General features: G+C 40.5%; 1 protein-coding gene across 3 annotated transcripts in view; it reads left to right on the plus strand.

Moving 5' to 3' along the window:
• The window catches only part of bmpr1ab (bone morphogenetic protein receptor, type IAb), a 34,434-nt gene that overhangs the window by 4,352 nt on the left and 10,680 nt on the right, over positions 1-19,402 (plus strand). For 2 of the 3 annotated variants that reach the window (XM_027163099.2, XM_027163097.2), the window contains exons 2-3: positions 7,182-7,326; positions 13,775-13,988. In XM_027163099.2, the coding sequence (XP_027018900.1) occupies positions 13,925-13,988 (64 nt within the window). In that variant the 5' untranslated portion in view covers positions 7,182-7,326; positions 13,775-13,924. The remainder of the gene's footprint in view (positions 1-7,181; positions 7,327-13,774; positions 13,989-19,402) is intronic. The other variant, XM_047817441.1, reaches the window with a different exon arrangement.

Genomic DNA, 19,402 nt, shown 5'->3' on the forward strand with positions numbered 1-19,402 from the left:
CTGGAAGACCTTTTTTTGAGCCTCTAGCTAATCAGCATGGTTGTAAGAGTTTGTTGCAGGAAGCATCAAGCCAATTTACTTTTCTGTATGTTTAAAATGCAGGTTCTTAATAGCATCTGAGGGAAAGTTTCAGACAGGAATGTAGTATGTCAAGGTTTTATGACTGAGGTGCATGTGTGTGTGTGTGTGTGTGTTTATCATATTGTATATGAACTGTGGCTTTAACTCTCAGCTCCCTGTTGCGGCGTCTCTTTTGAAGGTTTTATCACTCCATCGCATGTGCGGTTAAGATTGTGTGAAGCCGTCTGCTCTCCAAATAATTATCATTGAGGACGTCATTGTGTGTGAACAGAATCGCAACTGTCCCGCGGTTAACAGTGGGAATTCCTCCTTCTCCACCTATATCTCTTCAGCTTGCTGTGTGTTTGGTTTAAATCAGAACTTTTTTTTTAACTGTGAAAAAAATTTACACCCAGCATTATTTTGTACGCTATTAAGATTTTGGCCTCCTTATTCATGCTTGTGCAGTAATCTGGATATTTATTGGAGTCAAACAGGCATATTAATAAATCAAATTTTTATTAAGGGTGGCTGTGGTTTTGATTGTGTATTCGGGGCGAGTCTGCTGTTACTAGCGAACTTGTGGGCAGATGGAGTGCAGATATCATTTCCTCTGTTTTACAGGCATGTAATTTCCATTAAGTAGGATTGTAAACAGTTTAGACACTGCCCTTTTAACACCTTTGTTAGTGATTGTAAATTGTGTGATGAGTCCATTTTTTTAAAGGAACGTTCAGATTTGCCTCCAGTTTATCTAGAAAGTTCAGTTTGAACATCTTGCCTGTATGCTTCGTTTTTAACAAAAGAGCCGAGGCTCCTCTCCGACCCCTCAAGCTTTCACCAGGAAGAGTGTAGTGCTGCTTTGGGGTTTGGGGGTGGGGGGTGATTGAGGCACAAGAGTCAGGTTTCTGCCTCAGACTTCGTGCTATGTGCTGAAGGACAGGAGAAAGCAATATGCTAGTTATTCAGCCTCACTTTAACAAAGCTGTTTGTAAACTTTCAGTAGACTGGTTACAGTATTTTACCCAACCTTTTTCAATTAACCACATAGTAATCTATTTTCAGTTTTAAGATGTAGCCGCGTGGTGTGTGCGTGCGCGCGCTCGTTTGTGTATTCCCCTGTCCACTTTGAGAGCTTTTCCTTTGTAATCCGGCCCTTGGCTGACACAAGACATGGTTTTGAAAAGCCAAAGGAAGGCTACGGTAGCGGCAATGAATGTAGGCTGAAACAGTGTCTAGCGAGATTTTATCGCCTGTCGCAGCAATAGCCTACCTGTTTACTTCCCTTTTTACTGCTGAGCCAGGCATGCACTTCCTGGCTCGGCAAGTTTTTTTCTCACTGAATGTTATCAGCAGATCTTAATGAGCACTGAGTCTACAAATGACTTGTGTGGGTCTGGCAACCAAAGAACACCTCTTTTCAGGAGCTCTGAGGATAGAAGAAAAGGTATAAAAAAAAACCTGAAAGAAGGAGAGAGAGAGAGAGAAAAGAGGGCTGTTAAATTCAATAGCATTGCTTTGTTTTCGTGGTTTTATTCAGATTATTCCCAGAATAGTAAGACTGTTCGTACACAGTGATACTTTGTCATTGCCTCAATTGCCTGGTCGATGTAATGGTTCAGTCCAGGTATTTGATTTCCTCTACCTGTCTTTTTCTCTTTTCTCGTTAAGTGTTTTTTAACGTTCATTCTATGGACATGGTAGCTATCAACTATCGCACAATAAGCTAATTCTTATTCTTAGCTTTCACTTTGCATCACTGTAAGGCCATCTGTTCAGGCCAGCTAAAGGAAGGGTTGTTCACCCGGTTGGTCCGTTGTTTCAGCAGTACATATTATTTTAGCTTGGTTTGTGACAGCTTGAGAATGTATAAAGTACATGGACTCGTTGTGAGCCATGCTTGGACCCTATTACAAACCCACCCCTGGTCTTGTCTACAGTGCGTTTATACAGAAGTAGTGTTGCTAGATGGGTTCCACCGAGGTAAAAATGTACATTTGGTAAATAGAGTAAATTTTGCTTCCAAATTAAATTTAGTGAAAAGTTAAAAAGCATCGATTTCTGTTGATCGGTAATTGGGTTTCACGAACAGAAGGGCAGTCTGTTCAGCTCTTGTGTAGTTTCACTCGTCTGCCGGTTTAACAATAGAACATTGTCACAAAACAGCTTTACTAAACTCCAGATGTGGATCAGGATTGCCAGTAAGAACAACAGAGCCAACAGTGTCAACAAAAAATTTTGGCATGTTGATGTTTGGCCCTTGGTCTGCGTTTGGGACTCTGCTCTATATTCACTGTTCATCAGACGTGTAAATTGTAACTAAAGGCCTGCAGTCCCATTTGGCTCTCGATATAATAGCAGAAGGTGTGAAATGTGCATATTGGAGGCAATAATTTTAAAGAGAAGGACACTGATGGTGTCATTGTGTCTGTATTAATATGTGAAAGTCTCACAACAGTCACTGGCTTCATGACGTACATGCTCCATCCACTAGTCCATCTGCTAGTCTGTCTCTTTACAGAGGAACCACATCTGCTTTAAGTTTCAGTGTGGACTTGGTTTGCTGCACTAAGTCATCAAGACATGCTCACTGCGGATTAGCCGCGAGTCTGAAGCATATACAACAGTTAATTCAGAGAGATATTTCTAATTATTTTCCAAAAAAAAAAAAAAAGTACTTGGTCTCCTCTTTTCAGTGCAGTATGTATGCCTTTGTGTCTCAGTAATACGTTATTGTACAGTGTTTTTATTTACTCGTCCCAAACACGTGTAATATGTGGGAAAGCCGTAGTGTAACTGTTGCAAAGTAACTGTCACTCGTCATGTGAAGTTAGGCGGTTCTCTGTGTAAACAAGTGCAAAGTTAGCAAAGCGGCTCCTAAGTGTGCTATTAAGGTTATTTTTAAAATTTTGTTGGTATTTGCCCTGTTTAGTGAGTACAAAGATGGATACTGTTCTGTATACCATCTAGTAGACCGCACACACACACACACACACACACACACACACACACACACACACACACACTGTAGTGGAAAAAGGCCTAATCCATTAAACTGTGTGTGATATTTGAGACTTTGAAAAAGTTAAATGGTATATTTTTCTAAAATTCTCTTCCCCGTTTCCCTGCAGTCTTTAGTAGTTTTATCCCTGTTGACATTCTACACACTATACACTTACACTATGCTCTACGGTAGTATATGAATTTTAGACGGTTAATATCTAGAGAAATAAATACCTCTAACGTAAGACTGAAGCTTTTTTTTTTTACTAACCTGAGTATAATACTAAATATAAGCGGTTTTCCAGTCGATGGTAAATTACTAAAAAATGCTAGCTTTTACTTTACTTTTAGTGACTTACTAAAATCTTCATTTATATAAGTTTTGTTTGATGTCTTGTTCACTGGCGTGTCATCAGCCATCTTGAAAAAATAGTTTTTGTCCAGAGTCAGCACCCGGTAGCTCCGCCCCTCTTCTACGTACAGTAATCAGAGCCATGAGGGTTTAGTGCATGAAGTGTCCAACATTAAACACTTTGATTTTCAGGAGAATAAGTGCATCATCAGGGTATCATGCACTTCACCATGTTGGAGTTCTAGATGTGAACACACCACTCTACACTACTGAGACTACAAAATTGCACAGATTAGGACTCACTTCAGCACGAAGCGCCATGTTGACTTACTTTACTTTAGTAATAAAAAAACCCTCGCGTTCTGTTACATTAGCTTGTCCCTCCTCGTTCCATTTCCCTCCTTGTACATTTATTTAGTAGACAGTTGACTGTTTGTCTTCCCTGTAAATAACAGATGCCTACAGAGTGGATCGTTCGTATACAAATGAGCAACCGGTAAAATGCTGGTAAACATACAGGGCAGCTTTCACTCATATCACAGAAAGTCTTCAACTTTGTCCCTTGGCATTAAACCGTTGATATGATATGATCTGATCACATTCAGGTTTATTTCTTTTTCTATTTCGCTTTATTTTGTACTCTGAGATGTAAGACTAATTTAAAGCCTGATGTCTGACAAACTGCTTTGTGAATAGCTTTGGGAGTATGAATAGCTGCTGTACTTCAGACTGTAAACTAGCATTACTCTGATCAGAAGAGCAAGAGTTTCATTATTAACACTTTTCATCAGCTTCTCTGTTTCATCTTATGTGACCTCGGTGACATCACAAGACGCTGACATTTTTATGTAGTCCTGCACCAAAAAGCATTTATTCATGATATTAGTGTAGTCACTTAGTGTAATTTATGTAGGGTTTGTGTCTTTGGCCTACTATTTATTAACCAATAATAATAAAAATCAGCAGTATTATTTTTTAACAACTCTGGTTTAAAAATGTACGTTAGCTCCAAGAGACAAGGCATTGAGTAAGGCATAACACACAGTAAGCTGTGCTGTTTTATAGACTATAATCCACACAGGAGTGGTGTGACATGACCCAACATGAGGCTAACTGTGACTGACGTGGATCATTCGTCATATCACCCGTTTGCCAAATGTTACAAATTTGAACTTTATGTGTAAATGTGACACTTAAATGTTTTCAATATGTTATTTGTTTCAAACACGGTTCTGTGGTGTTCTGGCCTACTGGGTGCATGCACAACTACATGTAAAATATGACTCAGAGATTATAAGTATAAATAAATAGTATCTGTACTAGGAATGTGCTCAAATAGATGTGCAAAATGTGCAGTTGTGTTAAATGTAGTAACAGTTTGAGGAGCTGCCAGACAAGTGCAGAGTGACTTTATGGAGGAATCTGTATGGTGGACATGTTGAGGATGGCCTGCAGGAAGAAGCCCTTTATGACTTCTAGTCTGTAGAGATGTATATATTGTGATGTCTATTGTAGTATATAGAGTCTATAGTCTATTGTGATGTCGTCTGTTAAAGTCTATTGATAGTCTATTGTGATGTCTGTTAAAGTCTATTGTGGTGTCTATTATAGTCTAGAGTGAGGCATATTATAGTTTATAGTCAGGGCTTATAGTCTATAGTCAGGTCTTATAATCTATAGTGAGGCATATTATAGTCTATAGTCAGGTCTTATAGTCTATAGTCAGGTTTTATAATCTATAGTGAGGCCTATTTTAGTCTATAGTGAGGTCTTATAATCTACAGCAAGGTTTATAGAGATGACTAAAGTCTGTATCGTGGTCTATTCTATGCTATAGACTATTATAGATTAGAAGCCTTTATTTTGTCACATATTCATGGAATTCTTTCTTTGCATATCCTGACTTTGGCGGTTGAGAGTCAGCCATGATACAGAGAAGCAGAGAGGATTAAGGGACTTGCTCTAATGTCTATTATAGTCTATAGTGATTACTATATAATTGGACTCATGTGTAGAAATGTCTATATTTTAGTTTATAAAGATGTCTGTTGTGAGAGTCTATGGTTTATTTGTAGATCACCCATAAAATAGATTAGTTCCTCATTCTCTTACCAGCCTCTGTCTCAATTTCTTTCTTAAAGTTAATAAAAAGGTTTGTTGTGTTACAAAAAGGTCAATGACATCTTTTTTTAAGGTATTTTTACAGAAAATATTGCCATATTTGCCATTGTGTTATTTGTTGTTTACAGAACACTTTATCTTCTTATTAAATATAAATTGTGTGGAGTTGCTATAGAACCTATAATGGGCTTAAATGAACCCATTAATAAAAACGTCCCATATGTCACATCTGGAACCTTTTCCCGAATCTAGAAAACGAATCCATTTCTTCTGATTTGATTATAAGCAGCTATGTGGTGTGACAGAACATTAATAACACTAGACACTAACATCTTTCTGAATCTAATGGAAATTCTCTTTCAAACAGGATGAGATGTCTGTTTCCACCACCACCACCACACACCCCACCCCCAGTCGTCCCCAAACAGAGAGCCTCTGCCCCTATAAGCCGCGCTAGCCTTCTCATTTCATGGGCTTTAATTTCAATCAGATATGCTTAATCGTTTGCTTTGATCACATTCACCCCAGCTGCTTTTCCTACACCCACATGCGTTTCTGTTGGCTTTACTAAACCCTTTGGAATTAACTGTGCCTAGGGCATCTTCAAACATTTGACTTGTGCTTCCTTCAGCATTTACTCATGTTCCTGCTGTCTTTCTGCCCCCAGTTAAAAAAAAAAAAAAAAAGTAACATTCAACAAAGTCTTGATTTTCAGTCCACTGTTATCGAGTAAAGGTTTCTCTGCTGTGGTTCACATGCTGAAGTACAGTTTCTGCTGTGTGTGTCAGTGTGTGTGTGTCTGAAAGACTAAATATCTTATTGGAACATTAAATGGTTTCTGCTGGGTGGCCTGCTCATTAAAGTAAAAAAATAAACTGTGAAATTCCACGTGAGCACACACAACTTAGTTTAGGGGCCTTCGGAAAACTGGCTGCGGTCTTCCTCTTGAGTGAGGAAAGAAGTGTCAGATCATCTTAATGTAATTTGCAACTTTCAGCAATTTTTGTCTTTTTTATTTATTTATTTATTTATATATATATTTTTGTGAAGAACAAGAAGTCGGGTTGGCAATAATGAAGGTATTAATGTTGCAGTAAAATTGAAACTCACAGTTTTCGAGGAGCCAATTACACGCCTCACCAAACCGAATGCTCATAACATAGTAATGGTTATTGTGCCAAGCAGCTTTTAGTATGAATCCAAGCTGTGTATCTGCATTGACCGGGTGCAACTATAAGCACAGGCTCTAACTCAATATTCTGTAAACTGAAACCTCTCTCTCTCTCTCTCTCTCTCTCTCCCTCTCTTTTCCCCGTCCATGTGGCCGAGCTCCATTGTAAATCAGAAACATCAGCAAATACTGAAGGTGGATCATGAAACCTTTTGCTGGCTATTAGTGTTTGGTATTTTATTTCCAATGTACAAGGGCTCTTAAAGGTTATAGGTGTGTTTTTACAAATGCCATCACTTTTTGGGTTAAACGTCTTTTAATGTACTTCCAAAAGGTTCGGGGGGGGGGGGGGTGCTGAAATACATGTAAAGGTATTTGTTAGTACTAATAGTTTTGCTGTAACTGATTTTATTTCGATCGTGTTTTAATTTCAGTACATAACCGTTTCTGTATTCTTCCGAATCATCTTTGCAGTAACATTGAGGGACTGTGGGCGCGCTGGTGGTGCTGCTGCTGGAAATCCCCTCAACGTTTGACATCTTGTCAATCAGCACTCATGAATCTATCCAGCCCCTGTTCGCTGAAACATCATGCCTTGTCGCACTGGCTCCCTTCTCAGGTAGGATCATCCCTTACATTTATTTAGAGTGAAGCACAGAATGTAGCTGGACCTGCTTCGCTTTTTCCACATCCAATAAACTAATTATGTGTCAGTTTGTCAACGTGACTCTCTGACATGGAACTATTTGTAGGCCCGCTTGCTGACTGCTCTACTTTTTTATTTTTTTTTTTACCTTTGTGAGCCTGAGCATGTGACCCCTAACCCTGCAGAAACCTATCTGAGCAATCAGCGGGTTTCCTGTCTTCTGATTACCCAAGCTTGATTGCTCTGTCAGAGTCCACATCACCACACAGCCTTCTATCAAACCCCCACTGCCCCCAGCACTGCTGCATGTTAACAGCCCACCCCTCAATCTCAGTGAGGAATATGCGTTTGAGCGTGCACCTCCATGCCGAGCCGAATAGAGTATTCGCTCTTCTCTTACTGCCGTAGAGGTTGGCCAATTTGCAGACCTTAGATTTGATTGGCCTCGAGTGAAAGTTTAGGTTTTGGCTTAAAAGACGAGGATCAGTCTGGCCCAATGGTGTGCGGTTCAGTGAGCCGTGCGGCTCAGGGATGTTTACACGGCACTGGTGAGATGGCGACCTGGGGGAGGGGCTGTTCCACTAAATTGCAGCCACATGTTTGCAAAGGACGTGGAGCTGAACGAGGTTGTGTGATCTGCAAGACTTTAAACAGGGTCCTCGCCTGTGGGCAGTTCAGAAGTTTTCCAGTGTGTTTCTTCAGCCTTGCTGTTACTGTGGTTGCAGCACAAACATGCTGCCATGCTGCCTCACACTCCTGCATTCATAAGCCATACACACTCTTCCAGTCATTTCCAGTTTTACAGTTTATGTAGTTTCACAGACCACACAAAGAAAGCTTAACCGGGAAATTTTTGATCCACAGATTTGTAAAGATTCTCTTTTTTACATTGATGTATGGGAGAAAAATGGCTTTTCTCTTGTTTGCGATTAAAATGAATCTGTCGTTTTTCACGTAAGGCTCTCTCCACCGTCTAGATATCAGCTCTGCCCACCGCTGGTAAACATGAACATGAAATCATGGAGGCAGGCGGAGCTTCAGTGTAGCTGTGCCCTTGGATGTAGGATCAAACAAACCAGACGTCATGTTTGGTCTTTGAAGACATTGTGGCGTTGAGGAGGCTGATGGCTTGAGAACATGCGTAAAATCTACACTTTTACAGCCCTCACGCTGCTTCAATTAGACAGCCTAGGCTTAAGGCTGTAAAGTTGCAACTGCTGAGTTTTTGTAGCACTTTCTAAAATGCACATCCCCTCAAAAAAAAAAAAGTCAGCACTGTCCTCTTTCTGTAAAGATTGAGAACGTTTACCGGTCAATACATGGATAGCTGTGTTCGGGATTCCCAATATATTGTTATTGTTAATAAACAATAACATGTTAATGTTTTTGTTGTGACTGGTGAGCAAGCTTTGAGGAGTCTATATATTTTTCTATATATTCAGAGCTGGTTTCAACCTGCATTTCCACCGGTGTCCCAACTAATCTATTACGCAACCAGCTCATGTTTAGAACCTGCATGAATGTAAAAAAGATGGTTTTACAACCCTATGAGTGACGATTGGCCACCGTACAGCAAAATATGTTGTCTGTCCACACCACTGGGTGACACAGCGGTGAAGTGGGTACGGTTGATGCATAACCATTCCAGGGTTCCTGGTTCGATCCTGAACATAAGTGAGGGATTTCTCCTGGTTCTCGTTTTCCCCCCACATCTATAGAACACTGGATATATGTATAGTAGGTGTGATTGTAGTGCTGTAGATCCCTGACATGGATGAAGCAGCTGAAATGGTTATGAATAAATATACAAAGCAAAAAGAGTTTGTAGGTGATTACATGCAACACCAGCATTCATTCTTTTCTTTTTTTTTTTTAATTATTCCTAATGTCTAATGATGTTTTAGTAATATTCATGTAGCGCTTAAGCTGTCATGGTGATGGATCCAGCGACCAGCACCTAGGCGTCAGGGGGGGAAAAGGCGACCCGAAGCATCCTTTTACTTCCTGGTGCTAGCTGCAGTTAACACCCAACTATAATAATGTCTGTTTTGCTCTGCAAACCAGGAAATACTTTGTAAGAAGGAAGGTTTGCTACACAAGATAAGACCTCTTTATCATCTGTCCCCCTCGGAATGCACAGGCAGGTAATGGAAAATGCCTCTCCCCACCAGTGTCGGGCCCGAATGCCTTGTGAAAGCGAGTGGCGCGAACAGTGGCACCAGATGAGCTCAATTTCACAGGAAAAAGCAAAACAACTATCCCTCCCCCACCCCACCCCAAGCGATAAGAAAACAGATCTCCAACAGTAGCAAAGCATGTCTCCTCCGTCTGTATGGATAAGGGCGGGGGAATGAGGCATGCTTTTAAACACAGTGTGGCAGACATCTAGATTTGTAAGCCCATGGAAAAGTGGCTGCGCAGACAGTGTGGCAGCACAAATTCTGCCGAGTGTGAAAGCGATCTGTAAGAGAAGAACCTCCTCGTGAATCCATTAAGGCCTTTTTGCGAGGCGTGACAGAGTCAATCCGACTACCTGCTCGAAGCACTTTTTTGTGCCTTAGTTAATATGGCATCCTGTCTTTCAACTTGCACCACTTAAACACGGTGCTCAGTGTTTTAACATCCGTTAACGTGCCCTACGTCATGTCTCTTTATATTCACGAGGAGCGCATGTGAATGAGGACGTTGTTCCCCCGAATGCTTTCAGAACGGCTTTCGCAGGTCTGTATTCATTTGAATCAGTGACTTGGCAGGCAGGAATTCGCTCTCGTTAAAAAGGCCCACATTATGGAGAAGGCTTGATCTTTCCCAGGTACAGAAAAGTGTGTTCTGAAGTAAAACAGACCTCTGGAGAGGAATGCCTTTGGTTATGGCGTATGAAGTCCTCAGAGATGTGGTGTTCCAGTAATGATAAGCAGCTGATCCAGACAGTGAAGCTCTCAAGTTTTTGTCAGCACACATGCTTTCATGAAAAAACCGAGGTTGTTAAATTTCTACTGGCTTTCTCGGAATGTTTTGTAACGTTATTTTGGGTCGAGGATTCCAATTGAAATGAAAAATTCTGCTTCTAGGGTTGTTGTAGATTGTACAGATGACTGGTTTTTGTTCTGCTGGTAGCCGTTTTGTACCAGTGTGGGAAATTCATGAGAACCGAAACATGGATGTTGGCCAGTCGTCCCTTTCGCTAAGGACCACGAGTCATGTGTAGCATTGAAGCCTTGTGTGCGATCCTGTGTGTGATGACTTGAGCCTGGTCCAGATAACACAGTTGTTTGTTTTTTCTTGGAATGTGTCGGAGCATGTGGGTCTTCTAAAGCGCTGCCTTATTTTCAGCTGCTTGAAGTAATTACAGGCTAGCCTGAGACTCTCCAGCCAGCAAATCCACAAGAGTCTTTGCACAAGTTTCCCAGGAACTGCTGGAGGTCAGTCTGGAGGTGCGAGTCTCAGCCACACATTCACACATTGTATTAGAATTGTTTTTTCTACACATGACCTCAGCCTTGATTTATATTCTAAACCTTCTTGTTAGCAGAATAATTGCACCTGCAGAACCCTGAGAGGAAGTGATCTCTGATCTGACAGAAAATGAACTAAAGGCTGCTATATATATCTAACTATAAATATAAATTCTTTGAGCTTTATTTTATATGTATAATTGTATACATTTTTTTATTATTTATATTTTTATAATATATATATAAAATATTGTTGTTGTTTTTTTTTTTAATTGCATGCTAATATGTTTTAACGAGATGTTTTATTTTCTTCCTGGAATTCTTTGTTCATTCTCGGTGTGCAGAAGGAAAACTGACAAAAATGAATACCATATGTAGTAAATGAAATAGGAAGCAGTATATAGGTACGATGTGGATATTTACTTTAGGAAGGACTTTCTGATGCAACTTTTCCAAGCATCTTGTGTCATGTGGAACAGATTTGTAACCCCAGGAATGAAATAAAATCTAAAATTTCCTGACTGACTTGAATGGAGTTCATTACTACTTGTCTTTTGGGGTGATGGATAAAAAAGGGATGTTTGAGCCATGGGAAAACAGGATCTGGTCAAAGTGCTGAACGTCCTGTTTAACCGTCATCTTTGTTCAGTGTTTCATTACTATGACTTCTTCTTTTATTCCTAGAGTGCCCTGTCATGCATGTTAGAGAAGTGCGTCTTTCCCTCCTTTTCTTTTCTTTGTCAGGGAAGCTGAGTAGTTTTTACTGTTATTTGATTTCAAAGTATATTTAGTAATTGTTCCCCATTCTCTTAAAGGTTGCCAATAGTTCTGAAATCGACTGTAAATTCTTCCTTTATTCCAATACCTTAGACCAACTGTTACTCAAAATTCAAGTATAAATGATCCCAGTTGTTAGATTCAGGTGATTCCGCATCACGGTATTTGGCTGCTGTCTCTGGTGAGACAAACAAATGTTTGATAAGTCTCAGATATAAGCCAAAGACGCACTGTGGATATGAGAGAGCCAGTGTCTCTAGCAACCAAACATAACTGAGGTTTTGGAGGGGCTACAGCCAGCAGGGAATGATAGATGAAGGGAGGAGAGGAGGAGGAGTATAGCAGGAGGGCTGGAAGGGGGAGTGCTCATTATTCTTATGCTAATCCAGCCTGGAACGAGGCACAGGAGCAGCCAAGCAAACAATGCGAGTGGAGCCGAGAAGTCTGCGCTTCCCTGAGGCCTTGAGAGGCAGTCGAGGTGCTTCATTGCCTGCTGGGGGGGCAAGAGGGAACACACACACACACATACACAGGCCACATATGCCTTGTTTGCAATTGGGTTTACTCAGATTGTGAGGCAGGCGGCAGAGCCAGATGTAGTGGAAAGTGGTAAAATTGTATAGTTCAGACTGTTTGGATGTTCTCAGACTGTTTGGGTCCACACTGCTGCTCAGATTTCTGTATCAGATTTCTTCTCAGACCAACACACTCTTCCCCCACACTCTTCTAAGTTTTGCATGATTGATAACTTTGGCGAATTCCTTTCCCCGAATCCTCTTCCGGTTCCTCAGTGATTTGCTATGAAGGTCAGAGATTCTACATGATGCCCACACACATTAATAAATCTCTCTACCGATGTAACGCCAAAGTAAAGAACACAAACTTTCTAATGAATTCTGCATAGCTGCAACATTGGTGAGGTTAATTAACATCCTGTTCAGATGCATCTGGTGGATCACTTATTAATGTGACTTTGATTTGGAAATATGTTATATAGCTAAAGATAAAGCTAAAGGAGTTCAGTGTTCCTCTATGGATCAAATGCATGATAAAGCATTTTATTTTACATATTAGTTAATTATAATATTGGTTCGTGTCAGGGAGGAGAGCGGTCAAGCTTAGAGTTTGTTTAGTAAACTTTTATGGATGTGTCTGTTAACGTGCCAGTCCGAAGCTCTTGGAGTGGGACGAGGGTTGCTGTGGAGTCCAGAGCGTGGTTTGTGTGTTAAGCACGCTCTGTGCGATCGTGTGTAGAGGAAGCTCTTGTTTATAGACGGAATTATGAGTGTCAGGGGGCCTTGTGTGAGTGTGATGTAACCGTCTTCTCTCACAAAGCCACAAACTCATCCCCAGGCACTAGCATGTTCACTGCCCCAGACCCTCCTTCTTTTTGTCCCTGTACTGCCATGTGCCTCAAATCTTATCCAAGCCCTGGTGTTTTGGCTTGTTTGCAATTTTCAGAAGATTAGCTTGTGAATTTTCAGACCTAAAGTTCTCAGTCATCCAAGTCATTTCAAAAAATGAGAATAAGTACTGAATCCTGAAAGTACTAAACTTTTTTTGCACAGACTTTTTTAAATTAAAATGTATTACTTTTGTAAACGCTTTATTGCTGCTGTCTGGCTGGAGGCCAGGGTATAGCTACGACTGCTCTTCCCTCTGGAACGAGGCAGCATTTTTATGGGTCCCGCTTAAGCCGCCAAAGCCTCTCCTTTAGTTTAGTTTCCCCTTACCTTAGAAGTGTGAAAAGTAGGGCGCAGGTCGGGGCCCTTTCTCCCCCTTGGATAAATGAAAAGTGACAGAAAGCAGCTTATTAGACTTGGCTCCCCGGAGCTCTAATCTGCCCTGGGGAGCAAGTTATTGCACAGAGATTGCTATGAAGGAGCTAAAATTATTATTATTATTATTATTATTATTATTATTATTATTATTATTATTATTATTATTATTATTATTAATGCTGACTAGGGCCCAGTGCCAGCCATTGTATAATACACTCAGTGATCACAGCTCTTGGGTCAATCTCCAGCAGAAGGAAAACATAGGATAGGACAGAGTAAAGAAAAATGGCTTCATTTGCTTAAATGTACAAAAAATATATATATATATATATTTTTTGTTCATGCCACGTAATTACAGGATTCTTATGCCTGCGCTGACTAATTAGTTGTGCTCTTTGAATTTTGTAGGGTTTTAACCAGGAGGTATCCATGATCAGGCTTTGAAGTCCTCACCACTCTGCCTTGCTGCCCCGCTGTCTGCATCCTGAGACACATCCCTCCACACCATCACTCTACAGCACCGAACCCACTGCAGCCTCTCATCCTCTGACTGCCACCATGAAGACAAGCGCAGTCTTCTTTGCAGTCTTTGGCGTCTTCCTTCTCAGCAGTCAAACAGAAGGTAAGACTCAAAGTTCTCTATGGGGACAGAACTCGCATCTGATTATATTGTGTGTCCTTTTTCCCTTTATGTGAAAGACTGAATATGGACTGCTGTTTTTTTTTTTTTTTTTTTTTTTTTTTTTTTTAATAAAATAATACCTGGGATATCTCAGAAAACATGTCATAACTTATCATAATATTTATAATAGAATTTAATATTCCATATACTTAATGTGTTTTAGTCTCAAGCCCTAATAATTAAATGTAAAACCCCTTAACCTAACAAAAAAAAAACGGTCTTGACTCCCAGGTTGTACCTGTTCACTGTCTTGCATGACAAATAACAAATCAACACAAATCTATGGCCTGCGAGATGTAGCGTGATAATCCGCATTTCTCTCATCCCCTGTTGGTTAGGTGTGAATGAGCCATTGGTCTCCCAGTGAGGACCATTTGGCTCTGCATGAAAGGTTTGGTGCTTGTCGGGCAATTAGAGGAGGTTGGAACATTGTGTGCGAAGCAAAAAGTGTGGTTAGATGTACGGAGAGACGTTTAGCATAGCACTCTTTGTTTGCAGTCGCCGGTAGTTGAGGGTTGAAAGCAGCATATATCTGTAGATGTAGCAGATTGTGTGAAGGTGAATTGAGCTGATTGTATTTCTACAGATAATACGGTGTGTTATCGTTAAAAGCACTTTAACAGGGCAGTTGTTTGACTAAGCTCTTAAAAACAGGAACAATCTACTATATATCTATATTTATGTGGAAACGGTGACATTTCTTGTTCATTTTGCAATTCTAGGCAGTTAGCTAGTCATTTCTTTGTATTTGGAGTGTTACTCATCATCATAAGCAGAACTTATGTTTTTTTTTTTTTTTTTGTAGGGCTGTTGGTTTCTAAAAGACGCTATTTTGGGGTACAATTTCCTGCCGTCTTAAACAGCGGCTATTCTTAGCCACAGGAAAAGATCAGGAGGACTAGCGTTTGACTGGGAAAGTAAATTTGAGAGCCATCAGTCAGCTTTGCTCACAGTCTCATTAGTTCTGTTTAACAGGATTATAATTCACACACAGGTTGTGATAAGTTTCTGTTGGTTTGTTTTGTTTTGTCCTTCAAGGGCGAGCGGCCGAGTGTTTTCCTTCACGAAGTTGCTGTAGATATATTGGTTCAGCGTGACCAGTCCTCTGTGCCGTCTTGAGTCATGTGACCGTTCAGAGCGGTCACCGACAGCCTAAAATATGTCGTCCATGTTGCTATTTCTATCTCTACCCTGGGATGGGTGCAGAAACAGGCGCTGGAAGCAATTCCTTTGTGCTCATAAACTGAAAATATGGCCAGAGCCATTAAAACAAAGGGCAACCACCTCGGTCACGGCAGAGGTTCATTTTAAACAGCAAGAGGGAGTCGTGTTATGAGGAGGAGGGGTCAGGGTTGTAAAATTCGGCTGAATGGTGATATTTTCTTTTGTAACTGTTGCTCTAAAAATGTTCAAAGAGATGCTGATAGTATGTAAAACATTTTCGACGACACAAAGCTTAAGTTTAGACCTACTAAGGCACACCGACTAAATGAAGCCATTTTTATTCGTATTGTGGGCCAGTGCAGTAAAATCACACGGGCCGTATGCTAAGAATTGCATGTCTGCTGTGGCTCACCACTTTTACTATTTTGCTCTTTCTCATTTCGGTCATTTCTTTAGCACAGCCCTTGTTTAATATTTGGATGGCTGGGATCTCTCTGTGGTGCTGACCCTGCTGTTTTCCATCACTTCTGTCCTGCGAGCGCTTGTTCATCCTTACCTCCTCCATCGCCCTCCATCCCCCTATCCCTCGCGCCTGTGTTGGGCCAGCCGCCCAGGCCATACTACAGGAAGCTTGTCGAGTCCATTGTTGGTGATCTGCGTTTCCCCAACACTTTAACCATTTCCTGTATGATGCTGTGTGACAGTCATTATTCTCGACTAAGCACACAAAATTCTCACTGCTCTCCGGAAATTATATTCATACGCTGACAGAAAGCAATTAACAAGACCCAGCTATTGTATGTGTGTTGTAGAAAAAGCCGTGTGGTTGTAGGGACGTTGGTTCAGGAGGTGTCTCGCAACCCATTAGAAACCCACTTTAATGAATCCAGTCCACTTTACGAGTCTGTCTCAGGCAGGCACTTGTTTTCCACATGCTCTCCTTTTTCCCTCCTTCATTCTCTTTTAACAAGCTAGTCCTTTAATAGCAAAGGATTATTAAGTGTTGGAGACTTTCTTCTGAAACCCGAGGCCATGTCTTGAAAACCTCTGACCATTACAGGCACTGTGATTTATTGTTAAGCCGCTAGTGTTAACTATCCAATTTGGAGTTTGGTCTGCTTTTGTTTAATCATCGTAGACTTTCTCATCGAGCCGTTAGAGAAAGTGTAAGTGTTCATTAAGTGTGTTGTGCAGCAAATGCTTAACTGCATTATAGATCTTTCTTTATGCATCACACAACACGGACCTCTGATTTTACTAAAAAATGCCCTCTATTTATTTAGCAGATTGTATTTATTGTTTTTGGAGAACAAATCCTCGGCCGTGGACTTGTTGTAGCGGAGGATTTGGGTTTCTCCACAGCTGTAGCTTACTGTAGAGGCACAGTTAGAACGAGCTCTGCCTTGATTATAGACCTAGAGACTTGGCTGAGGTCTTGCATCATTTCCTGCTCAGACTTTCCTTTGGTTCTGAGAAAGTTAGTTTGTTGAAAAAAAAAAAATCAAAGCATTGATACTCTTATAGAGAAGCTTTCTTTAATTGTTTATATAGTTAATTCTGATTATTCTGGTATTCACTGCGGTTTAGATGAATTCCTCACACTGGCCTGTTAGTCAGACAACAACTGTAAGCCAGCTAGCATATCCTGTTTATCAAGGTGTGAATTTTCCACTCCTTCATGTCTGCATTCTCAGCATATCCCAGCTTGCATCTTGCTCTGGGCTCTTGTGAGCTTTGCACAGGCCTCTCCAAGCTGCCTGCAGTGCCCTCCTATTTATGGGGGTTAAACCCCAGATGTGCTAGAGCTGTTGCAAACTGTAAACATTGATTCCCAGGTAGCTCCTATCTGGACATAAATAATCTGCATGATAACCGAGTTGTTAGACTTCACTTTGTTCCACCACATGACTCACACTCACTTCTAATTTTGTTTTAAAGTGTTGAATCTGTGCTTTAAGCCATCTTCAGAGAGCAAAGGCGACCGAAGCATTTTATGGCTGCTGTCTCTTTAAGAGAAGTCTGCCGGCTGGGAGAATGTGGTCAGAGGGACTCATTACTGCCTGAGCACTGCCAGACCTCAGACTCCGCTGTGACGGCCAGCCAGAATTAAGCACACATGTAGGAGCAGGGAGACACTGCAGCTCTTTTTCATGGGAGGAGCAGAAAGAGCGAATAGATTGGATAGGGATCGGAGGCCGGCTTTGGTTGGTGCAGTAATTTGAGCTGCCGAAGTCCCTCGGTGGAGCTCACTCACCAAGCTGCATGTGCTCTGATTTAGAGGCTAATGTGCAGTCCAACCTGCACCTTATTTGTTTCCATCCCCCCCAACCCCAGTTTTGTAGTCATCACCGTAGGCAAGCCGAACACTTTGTGACAGATTGGACCGACTTTTACGGGTTTGCTTAAATCTAGCCAGTATCATGGCCCCACCACTCGCATTCCTTCCTTAAATTTAGTGCTCTCTTGCAGAGATGGGAGGGAGAGATGGGAGGGGAGGACGACAGAAAACAGGCCTCTGTGAGCGTGATCTCTGAGGGACTCCAGAGTGTGGACTCTCATCTCACAGGAGGACGTTTTATTTTTTTTTCCATCAGGCAGTGTTTACATTACCGGCTTCCTCCTCCATTATCGTTCAGGGCTCTGTTTAACAGCAGCGGCGCCTGGCCTAAACTGCGAACTGATCAAAGATGTAAAATTAAACGCTTTCAACATGTGTATTTTATGCTCAGCTTAATGGAGAAGCTGAGGGACGCTTTCCACCGTGGTATCAAACAAACATTTCTCAACTGTAAAAATCAAACCCTAAGCAAACCCTATTTTATATCCCTGGCACCCAGCAAATGTCTTGGACGGATTTCAGACACTAATGTGTCTGTGCGTGTGTTTGTAATATTATTATTACAAACTATTATTATTATTATTATTATTATTATTATTATTATTATTATTATTATTATTATTATTATTATTATATATTTATATAGCAAATATAACACACACACATACACACACATATATATATATATATATATATATGTATGTGTGTATATATATGTATGTATGTGTGTGTGTGTGTGTGTTTATATATATATATATATATATATATATATATATATATATATATATATATATTGTGTGTGTAATATTACATACATTGTCTTGGTGTGTGAGTGTGTCTACACAAAACTGTAAGGAAATCTGTTTATACATATAGTGTTTTATGAAGGAAGCTGTTGATCACAATTACCTGGTTCCAAAAGTAAATAACCCACAAAGAACCTTCAAGAGCTTCAAAACCTTCATTTTACATTATATGTTTGATTCTACTACATTATTTTTGTTGTGGCTGGTTTTAGGTCCCAAGCCTTATACTGTACCTTTGGTGGTGTATAGGTGGTTTGTACTGTTTATGCATTCTTTACTTTTAATATGTGTAACATATTTATCATATCCATTTTTGTTTTAAATATTGTTCTTATATCTGATCATCTCTATTTATTCTTATTTTTTGCTGTTATATAATTCTGTAAGTATTCAGATTACTGAATACTGTAATCTGTTGGGGTTGAGTCAAGCTGAACATCATTTAAAGTTAAACACGAGTATAAGAAAATGACTCGATCATTTTAGTGACCGTAATTAAATAAAATGTTGTTTAACATTTTAAAATGTTACTGCTAAACGTTTCCATAACAAGAGGTATATTTATTTTAATGGTCATTATTTCTGCTCTCTGGTGGAAACGTGAAATAAAACCTCATCCAGGAAACGCGTCGTTCTCACTTAGGAGCGTTCTACAAATTCTTTAAAAGAACGGTCCCAGAGCTTTGGTGGAAATGTCATAAACCTTGTTCAAGAAAAGGTTCCACACGAGTGGTTTTCACTCCACCGACGGCTCAGAGTTCATGAGTTTTGACGTTTCTCAACGTGGTGGAACTCGCGAACGATCAGCGCAATTACAGCGTGACGGTATATTTCCTTAGTAATTTACTGACACGTCTGTAAGAAATGTTCATATTCCCCTCGGGTTTGCATCGTTGCCGTATTTTCATGTGGTCCATATAAAACCCTGGACATGTAGTTTCTAGCTACATCATTCATTAGCTAGCTTGTGTTCAGTAGTCAGATTTCCCCAGTTGCCTAGCAACAGTGCTCTGACCAATTTTATCCAGTTCCACTGAAATTGTGCT

Source organism: Tachysurus fulvidraco, chromosome 8 (assembly GCF_022655615.1).
Source record: "Tachysurus fulvidraco isolate hzauxx_2018 chromosome 8, HZAU_PFXX_2.0, whole genome shotgun sequence".
NCBI lineage: Eukaryota > Metazoa > Chordata > Actinopteri > Siluriformes > Bagridae > Tachysurus > Tachysurus fulvidraco.